The 10,490-nt window shown below is 46.8% G+C and overlaps 1 protein-coding gene across 2 annotated transcripts in view; it reads left to right on the top strand.

Moving 5' to 3' along the window:
* prkcab (protein kinase C, alpha, b) overlaps positions 1-10,490 on the top strand; it is a 134,431-nt gene that overhangs the window by 31,734 nt on the left and 92,207 nt on the right. For both annotated transcript variants that reach the window (XM_008287546.1, XM_008287545.1), the window contains exon 3: positions 3,964-4,046. In XM_008287546.1, coding sequence (XP_008285768.1) covers positions 3,964-4,046 — 83 coding nt within the window. The remainder of the gene's footprint in view (positions 1-3,963; positions 4,047-10,490) is intronic.

Genomic DNA, 10,490 nt, shown 5'->3' on the forward strand with positions numbered 1-10,490 from the left:
TCAAATCTGACTCTTTTCAAAACAATGAACAAGAATGACCGTTAATGGCAAAACAGACAGCGTGAAGTCAATAAGAAATTAAAACCACACGAACGAGACACAAAGGAAAACGGAGGCACAACGAGACAAAAACACGACAGAAAACGTAAAGAAAGAGACACGAGACGCGAAATAACACAAACGAGAAACTAAATAATTAATGAGATAAAAACGAGACACAAAACGACATGAACGTGACGTTAAACGACGAAAACAGACACAACAATACAAACACGGTGAAAAGTGAAACCAGCCGGACTCAGAACGACTAAAACGACTTAAAACAAGACTCAACACAACAATAAACAACAAACACAAGACACGAAACGAAACAAATGACACATTAAACAACAGAAACCACACACACAACAACACAAACAAGACATTAAACGCAACATGACCAAAATGAGCACAGCACCATCTGAACACAGCAGATTGCTAGAAAGCCTGGTGACAGTTACAGTCATATTCTGCTGTAATGGACTGTGTCACTAAATAAAGACTGTAAACTGTAATGTGAGACTGAGGAGGACGTTGTGGATCATCTGCTGTAGCTGGTCCAGCTGTTTGAACTCGGCCCTCGGCTTCCTCATGCAGCTCTGGGATGGCGTGTCATCAACGGATGGAGGTGAAAAGTTCTCACATCTCTCTGCTGTTTCAAGCCTTTCTCAAATGAACGACTGTTTTCCGATGGTACTTTGTGGAGCCCATTCACGCTGTCAAACGGATCAGCTGTGATTCTGCAGGTTTAGATGCGTCCGTCTCAGGGTGTACGACTGGAGACATTTGCTTTTCTATTCTTCTTTTTCAGTTGTTATCCTCCAGTTTCTTGTGTGTTTTTTTCATATTTATTGAGGCCTTCAGGTCCAGGAGTGTTGATCTGTGTGTGTTCCAGGTGTTTTCCATGTTGTGTATGAACACGGTGTCAGGTGTCCTCACAGCCTCCACCAGCGCCGCCCTGCTTCAGCCACTGCAGCATTTCGGCTCCGACTTTCTTAAGACACATTTCACATTTCTTTGTGTGCGCTGGTGAAAGTCGACACCAGGGATTACAGTCGCAGAGGAACACTGTCTCTGTCTGCTGTAAGTCTGGGTAAGCTTTCCTGACACACTCGGTCCAATGCCGGCTTTATCCCCTCCACTGTGCGCAGCTTAGCGGCCCTCGTTCACCTCTGAACCGGGCTCAGCGTCGAGCCGATCCGCCGCAGGAAAACAAACGGGTCTGAGATGGGTGCTGAGTGGAGGCGGCGGCGGGCGAGTGGGTGTGATGGGTGGACGTCATCACACCCGTGATTCACACATCGTAAGTAGGATGCAGAGAGGACGAGGAGAAACCTGACGACTGCGCTCAGAGCTAATCCTGCCGAGTGAAACGCTGAAACAGGAGATGGAAGGAAGCAGCATTTTGTTCAGACGCAGAGCTTTCCATTGACGGCTGAGTGGGCGGGATGCAGCACAGGAAGTTAGACTTCGGGGCGAGTTGGAGGTGGACGTGGGAAAGAACGAGGTCACAGCAAAGACTCCAGCCTCACACCACCACCACCACCACCACACACTGACGGCAATAGCAAACACTTGATCCACAGATGTGCACAGTTTGAACCAACCGAGTGCAGCATCACATCCGCCTCGCTGCTGCACACGTCTAGTGCCAAACAAGTCATTCTGGCTTTCTACACTAGTGCTTATAGATGTATATGTTTTTTCTTACTATACTCATATTGCTGTATTTTTACTTATATTTTGCTCTTGTTTTATTGTTCTTTATTAGGCTTTTTCTTTAAAAAACAAAAAAACAAAAACAGGACCTGATTTCGTACCACAAATGTGTGAATGTGAGCACGACAAACAAAGTTCTCTGAATTCTTGAGTCCTTGAACAACTGCTCATAAAATCAGCAGTCAGAAAATAAATGGATGGGATTGTTCCAGCCTCTTCTACGGACTGTCCAAGAAGAAAACCTCTGGCTCAACTCCATGCATCTATCAGCTGGACAGCCCAGAACAGACCACTGACAGCCCTTCATAGCCAGTTTAAAATGACCAGACGTAGCCTTCTGTGCATCTCTTTGGACGGTTGCAGGCTCATGGAGGAAAATGTAAACTTCAATTCAGAGCTTCTTGCAGTGAAATAATAGCGTGATCTCATGAGTGATTAAACAGACTTTAGGGAGTTTACACATATCTTATCATATTATCTGGCATCTGTTGTGTGGTGTCATGTAAAGATCTGAAATGAAAATGGAAAGAACTAAAGCGGCAGAAGATGTGAAACTTTGAAACAGCTGGAGCAAAAATAATCAGAATACTGAGGCTCTGAAGTTGATGAGCTGAAACTATTGACATGAGAAAGATTTCTCTAAAAAGGAGGTAAGGACGAGCATGTAGCCCAAACACAGTGACAGCTCTTCTATTTTACCACAAACAAACGGTAGCAGCGATGTGGTGGGATCACGTTCAGAGCGACCTCAGCTTCTCTCTGCCTGAATATGTTTCTGGTCTTTTCTATTTGAATGAATACGGAGCTTACAGCAGCGCCGGTGTGTCCAGAACGCTAACGCTGGTCCATGTGGGCCACACATCTGTATGGTGACCTCTGTAGTTCTGAGTGTGGACGGGCCAGAACAGGAAAACTGGTTCATGCTGACTGTGGGAAGAAAACAACGACAGAAACATCCCAGTGTCTGTCTGATGGGAAAACGTGTCCCAGGCATGAAAGATAGTTCCAACTGAAGTGTATTGGTTTGAGCTTCGTGCTGGGGAACATGAGAACGTCGGCATATTGAGTCCCAGGACATGAAGCTGTGGATTAAGTTTTGTGACTATTTCACCAATCGACGTGAGACTGGGTTGGTCGTAGAAACCATCTGCACCCAGAACCTGTTTTTCTGGACTCGTGAAAGTGACGAACGGTGCCGATGGCGGCTCCAGAGCAGGGCTACTATTTCACTGAGCTTTTTATCCCCTTCGTCTCCGTTTCTGCTTCGTTTCGTCTTTATTCCTCAAAGAGATGAATTCATGGCGCTGCACCAGCAGCAAGGACGAGCGCTGTGGGTTGGGATTAGGATTCCTCTGGTGTCAGTAAAACACTCAGCGACCACATGAACCACGGCTGTCCATCTGAAATGCATCGCTGCTGTTTCCTTCTCAGCAAACTGGTTTCCCTCGTTGAGCCGAAGCCGCTCAGATTGTCTGGCAGAGTGAAGGACAAGAGCTGCACATACGTGACGGTGGCAGAGCACAAAGTGCACATGACAGCCAGACAGACAGCTTGTGTGAGAGTGGAAAAAACAAAAAGACGAAAGAATGACAGGAGCACAGTGAGAGTCAGCGTGTGCGTTAGCTGTCACACATGTCCAACGGTTTTGGCTTCCCGCTCCAGATCTGCAGCCGCGGCCACATGTAAATGTCACCGCCGCTGACGTGAGCGCAGCGTCAGGTGTCGCGGCGGCCGCTCGGGTACAGTCACATTCAGCGGGAGGCAGTGATACAGTTGGTGTGGAGCCCAACAGATTGCAAAGAGCCGAGAGCTGCAGAGGCACGAGATCGCACGGTGACATTTCGGGCGTGGGCGTGAGCGTGGGCGTGAGCGTGAGCGTGAGCGTGGGCGCACACATGCATTCCAGTCAGTTTGTCTGTACGCGTTTGTTTGTGCATCCGTGAGCGTGCGAGCTGCCAAACTCACTGTGAGGCTGATTGACGATAATCGACGTGCACACTCTCTCCCTCAACCGTTTGTCTGACAGGTTGCACAAAACAGAAGGACATCACACTGTGTCTGCCTGTGTTCACGCTTTTATTCCCCCAAGAAGCAGATTTAGTGGCTGAACGCGTTTTATGAGCGCGTAAGAAAACGAGATAAACGGCTTTTGATGCCATAAATGATGTTTTTAAAAACTCTCCGTTCTGTCTCTTTCTCTCCCAGTCTGCTGCTTTGTGGTCCACAAACGGTGCCATGAGTTCGTCAGCTTCTCCTGCCCCGGAGCCGACAAGGGCCCCGACACAGACGTGAGTCCAAACTTCTGTTAGCTGCTTCTCTGAACACACACACACACACACACACACACACACACACACACACACACGTGCACCAAGGAATTCAGATTTGAGCAACTTTGTGAATATTTATTTGGGGACATATTCCTACATCCAGTACTTTCCCAGGCCTGGGATAAATACAGTATTTTCTATTCTGTTGCATTTTCAGCTGTTTGCTTCGACACAGAAGTCCAAATAATGTCACTTTATTTTTATTTTCAAATGTATTTTAATGAGACTGATCTTGCAAAGAGCTGTTTGTGTTTATTTTTATTTGAATTCAAAGTTGGCACACACATAAAAGATCATTTAATACAAGGAGATCCATTGAGACCGACCCGGTAAACACTCTGCTGGTTGAAGGTTCAGTGTCTCTGTTCAGGATGTTGAGAACAGCTGAGCCTCAGCTGGGATCATGTTCTACGTACATGTGTACAGCGTGAGCCTCCGTACTGCCCCATCAGCATCTTCATCGTGAACGTCCATCCATCCATTGTCTATACACCGCTTAACCCTCACCGGGGTGGTGGGGGGGGGGAGTCTATGGGGAGCCTATCCCAGCTGACTGAGGGTGAAGGCAGGTTCACCTGGACAGGTAACCAGTCTATCACAGGGCTACACTTAGAGACAGACAACCAAGCACACTCACATTCACACCTACGGACAATTTACAATCACCAATTAACCTCAGCATGTTTCTGGACTGTGGGAGGAAGCCGGAGAACCCGGAGAGAACCCACGCTGCACGGGGAGAACATGGAGACTCCACGCAGGAAGATCCCGGGTGTCCTCACCGGGACGCCAACCGGCGACCTTCTAGCTGTGACCAACTGCGCCGCCCTGCAGCCCCATCGCGAATGTACAACGGCGAAAAGCCAATTAGACTCTTCAGCTTCGCCCGAGTGAAAGAAGCGCTCATGAATGTTCCTCCTCGCCGAGCTGATTAAGACACACCCACACTGATGCTCGCTCACCAGCAGCCACATCGTTCTCAGTCACGCCGTTGTCCAGGTTAGGCGCCGTGACGACACTCTGTTTGCTCAGCACCTTTATCATTCACTATGTTTCCAGATATCATGTGTTCTGAATCTGAGTTTCTCCACCGAGCCTGTGGTTTCCTACTGAGCACAGCAGAGAACATGGCCGCTGAGAACTGGTTCACACACTGGGAGACAGCAGCAGAAACTCCTCTTTCCTATCAGCTGCTTTAGATACACACCTTCTGGACAACACACACACACACACACACACACACACACACACACACTCTGGACTGGATCCAAGCAGGTTCTGTTTCCATCTCAGTGAACTTCCACATGAACAGCCTGTTCTCGTCACAGTGACTGGACAATTCAACTCCAAGTCTTATCTCAGGCCCAGCCCAAGAAGGTATCTGGAACCTGAACCCAGAACCCTCGGTTCAGCTGGACATGGGCTTGCTGTCTGTCGCTCTGAGCCCAGTGCTGCCTCACTTCACCTGTGACCTGATTAAATTCTACATCTGAGAGCTGAACATTTCTCCGGTTCGTTCTTGGGCTTCCGACTAAAGAATCGGATCTGACAACCTCCTCGCTGTCATTCTCAGGTTTTCCTCGTTAACTCACTTTAACGTTTCGTTGGGAGGCCGGCGCTGTTCGGTGGTTCTGCGTCCCGGACAGTCAAGAGAGCGCTTTTGTTTAACGCCTCGTGTTTTCTCAGAGCAGCGGCTCCGTCTTGGCTTCGTCTCCTCATCTGTGCTTTAACAGTCATTCGTCTTGTCTCTCGCCTTCCAGGATCCATTGTTCTTTTCCCGCATCACTCCTGGGCCACTTTCTACTGATTCATCCTCGGCCTCTAAATATTTCTCTGCGCTCTCTCTCTAACACACACACCTACATTACTGGCTTCAAGTGCCCATTGTGAATATTCGTACGCCTGTTTTCGTGCCCATTATCTCTGGCGCAGGCTGAATAGGGAGCCCTGTGGGAATGAACCTCTCTGAATTCCAAATGATGATACGGGACTTACTCATACACCAGCAGCTCTTTAAAACGTACGAAGCACTTCATTTCATTTAAACCCGTCAGTTTTGGACACTCGATTGAAACTGTCGTCGGGTTTAAGAGCTACAGTTTGCTCACCGATCAGTCGTCTGACCGAGCAAACTTTCTGATGGAGAGGCAGCGGATGATTGAGCGACACCTGCCGATCCCTCCGTCCACACTCCTCCGTCCCCTCAGTCAGTGTGTGTGGTGTCATGGCTCCATGAATGTCCTGCTCACACACCCGCTGCCCTGTGGCGCTGTGGGCTGACACCGACCCGGCCTCCGATGGCGTCAGCGGCCCGACGGACGCTTTGATCGGCGGGACACGGAGCCATGTTTGCATTAGCATCTGTGTGAGCAGTGCTCTGTCTCTCTGCTGCTCCCGTCGGTCTTTCTGTTTTTCATTCAGCACGGCCAGGCGTGGGCGGTAAATAGTGCTGTATTATCAGTCAAGGATCATTCTGGAAGCGCTGAATGAAGGTGACTCATCCACGGAGAAACAATATGGCTTTCACAACCAGATTACATGTCCATAATAGGCGGAGATCTTTGACCAGATCAAATCCTTTTAAAATCATCTCTTTTTTTCCTGTTTGGGATTTTATTGTACTTCATTGACACATTTGGTTGCTGTTCCTCTCCTTCTGTCTTCTGCCCTGTTCAGGATACATGCTGCAGACATTTCCACGTCTTTGAGGTTTCTGTCTTTGTGTTTGATGCTTCACGTGTCCTCGCTACGCTGCGCATGTTTCAGATATCTGTAGAAATGGGAAACTGGTGCAGCTCCTGGGTTTTTGCTCCTGCCACATTTTTACATATTTACTGAATATAAAGTCGACAGAAACAGCACAACTGTGTCTAGAAGTAGATGGAGGTCAAAACTGTGACGTAGGTATAATGCAGTAAATCACTGAAAAAGAAAAAAAGTAGGTTTAATTTTATTTGATAATTTCTTTTGCAAAAATTGAAGAAACCTGGAATCAGCTGTTTTTCCAGCACTGGGGAGGAACTGGTGACTCCACAAACTACAGATATTTTACATTTAATTTGTTTCTATACTCGTCTTCTATTTGCTTTGCCTCTGAATTCTCTGAAAACAGATTGTTTTTTACAGAACAACCGGTTCATTTTCTGAATCTTCCTTTTGAAACTCGTGGTGTAGAACAGCGGTCCCCAGCCGTCGGGCCGCGGACCCGTACCAGGCTGCACAGAAAGAATAAAAGCGTTCTGCTGGTTTATTTTTCCAGCGGTGTAGCTCGTCTTCCTGCCGTTCAACGAAGCCGTCGGCCCAACCGACACCGACATGAATAAAACACAAACGCCTCAAGAGAGCTTCTTCAGAAAGTGGGAGAGACTCGATACCGAGACAGAAGAAAACGTAAACACATATTTATCAATAAAAAGTCATTTAGTTTGTTTATGAAACTTTGTAATGGCTAAAATGATTAATATTTGTTAGCAAACTACGACAAGATAAATGAAGAGATACAGAAAGACGGTGACAGATGGTCGACTCGTACACTTGATCTGAATTCAAAAATTTAAATTGTTAAAATTAATATATTACCGAGGCTCCTTTACTTATTCCAATCTCTACCAGTAGAGGTCCCCCAAGAGCAATTTGTAACATGGAACAGGATAATAAGGTTTATTTGGGGAGGCAAGAGACCGAGGGTCAGGTTGGAAACTCTTCAGCTCCCAACAGACAGAGGGGGTCTTCCAAAACTAAAGAGTTCAAATGTGTTCAAACAACACATGGCCTGAGATTGCAAGAAGCACAACATGAAGAACAACGGTTGAAATGGACAAAATACAAGACCTGAAGCAGAAGAAAACGGAGACTAAAGAACACATGGACTGAATGAGCAGATAAACCTGAGAGAACTGAAGGACTCTTGAACACTGCACTCCCACATTTTCTGTTGTTGTTTGTTCCTCTTGTGTTTTTCCTGCATTATTCAGGTTTGACCATTTGTTCTAGTCATGCAATGTTGATTAATCAAGAACAGCAGAGTTGTAATTGTGACCTGTTTGGATAAATCACGATGTACTGGTATTTGGAACAACAACAAAAACTCCAGTTATAAAAAATCATAACAGTAATGTTTGTGATGTGTGCAGTGACGCCTCCGTGGTGCACAAAAGGTTGGGGACCGCTGGTGTAGAGTGACTTTAATGAAATATCTTGATTTTGAGCTGAAGCTTGGACATCCATCACATATGATTAGCTAAAGTAGCATCTGTTAGCTGAAACTTTTAAAGTTTCTTCTCCACTACAGACACCAACCTACATGTAGTGAAACTACTTTTGTAAATTAGATGATCAACTATGGTGACTAAATATATGCCAGTGACCACTGTTATTGAGTTCAGTATTAAATTCAACATCTTAAAACAATTTGCTGACCAATACTCAGAACCATTGTCAGCCTTACTGATTGGCTAATGGACTCGTATCAGGTCCCAGAGCAGCTTGTGCCTCATCAGTGCACAGCTGACTCCAGAACAGACCACCAGAATGAAGCTGAAGCCACGATGCTGCACACTGCCCTCCACGCTGCGATGTCCGTGGATGTGGGGGATTTGGCTTCTCTCTCTAATCTGCTGAAGTGTTCTTTGCTCTTCCAGCAGTTCATCTTGGCTACAGTGATGTAGACGTGTACTCCAGTACTCCATCAGTACTTGAGTACATGTGCTTGGCTACTTGGTGCGACAGTCCTGCCGCTTTTAACCCAATGCTGTGCTTTCCTTCCTTGTGCTAAGCTGCTCTTCATCCATTAGCACTGCTGTTTCCTGTATACATCGGAGGTGCAGCAGCTCATTCAGCTTCTCAGTCAAACATACAAAACACACAGAAACCCCGGATGGGTAATCTTGTTCATGTGCTGGGCTCTGCTGGGAAACCTGGTGTTCGTGTGGATGTTTGTTGTGGTGGAAATCCAGAAACAGCACTTGTCATTGTGTTATTTATTAAACCGGAGAATGCAGGATGACTCTAGTATCAGCTGGACAGGACACACGCCACAGAGTGGTAGGTGTTGCAGAGTTTTGGCAGTTTCTGCAGGTACACAACAGGATCGGGAGGGAACCCACTGACCTTCAACGGTTTCGTTTTATGTAACAGTCTCTGCTCTCTGGCATGAAAAGCCTGGCCGGTTGCCTCAATCACAATCACCTCTCAGCAGAAAAAACACATTTAAGTACAATTAAAAAGTCAGAATACGGTCGTGAGGAATTTGCCACATTACTTTGTTCCACATAGGACAACAAGCAACCACCGCTCTGTTCAAAACTGCAGAGGAATGTGTTGAACCCTGCAAGGTTTCCTCAGATCTCCATCTGATCGAGCGTCCGCGGGATGCTGTGGAACAAGTCCAACGCATGGAGGACCCACCCTGCAGCCAACAGAAGCCTGATAATCTGCTGCCAAGGTCGCAGTGCCAGAAGCCACATGGCGTCGGTCTTGTGTCCACGTCCTGCCTGGTTGCATGAGGTGGATCTATGCAGTGCATTTGCCTCCCGTTTCGATTAACCCTGCCGAGGATTAAATAAACTGAGCGGCACACTGACTCACTCGTGCCGCTGAGACTCTTGCAAACCCCTCATTGAGCAAAGTATCTGTTGGAACTTGTTCGGCCATCATCCGTCCCTCAACAGCAGCCTGTTGACTCTGCTGAAACCTCCGCTGTGAGCTTAACTGGTGCCATAAGCACAGAGAGAGGCATCATTAGCCACCGGCTCCTGTGAAAATGAAGAATGAGACGAGGGTGGAGAGAGGAAAGTTAGCAGTGATTTACTAGAAAATAATTACTCAGTGCACAAATATGTGGAGCTGGTAGAATAGGTGTCAATTAAAAAATACTGAGGCATTTGTGTAGTTTGCAATCCAATATTAAATTGGAAATCATTCCCTCAAGATGTGAATTTCTGCTCTCGGTTTGCTGAGATGGCTTCCTGTGTTCGGCTGTATTCAAATGAGGTCATCTGTAATCAGCTGCAGTTTGTCAGGCAGCTCAGCAGAGGCCCGGTTCAGGTTAGTTCTCCCCAAACTGAATGATAAGTGCTTGTAGATGAGCGAAAGCAGCGAACTGAGAACCGGGTTGTGTGTTAGCCGCTGTGTGCCGGTGGATCCAGCTAATTATTCAGCAGTGCATTCTGGGCGCATAAAAACAATTCACTCCTGTTGGACGTTTTCTTTTTATGTTGCTGGTAAACACTGAATCACAGTCAATAGAATTATTATTTGGACAAACATTTAGAGATAAAGACTCAAAGTAATGTCAGTGGATTGTAAGTGAGCAGCCTTTTTCAAGTCCAACCACAAGTCTTCTCCACGTCTCAGTTCTCCTGCAGACTGCATCAGCTCGTCCTCCAGGCTTCCCTTTACTTT

Source organism: Stegastes partitus, unplaced genomic scaffold, assembly GCF_000690725.1.
Source record: "Stegastes partitus isolate 25-593 unplaced genomic scaffold, Stegastes_partitus-1.0.2 Scaffold506, whole genome shotgun sequence".
Classification (NCBI taxonomy): Eukaryota; Metazoa; Chordata; class Actinopteri; family Pomacentridae; genus Stegastes; species Stegastes partitus.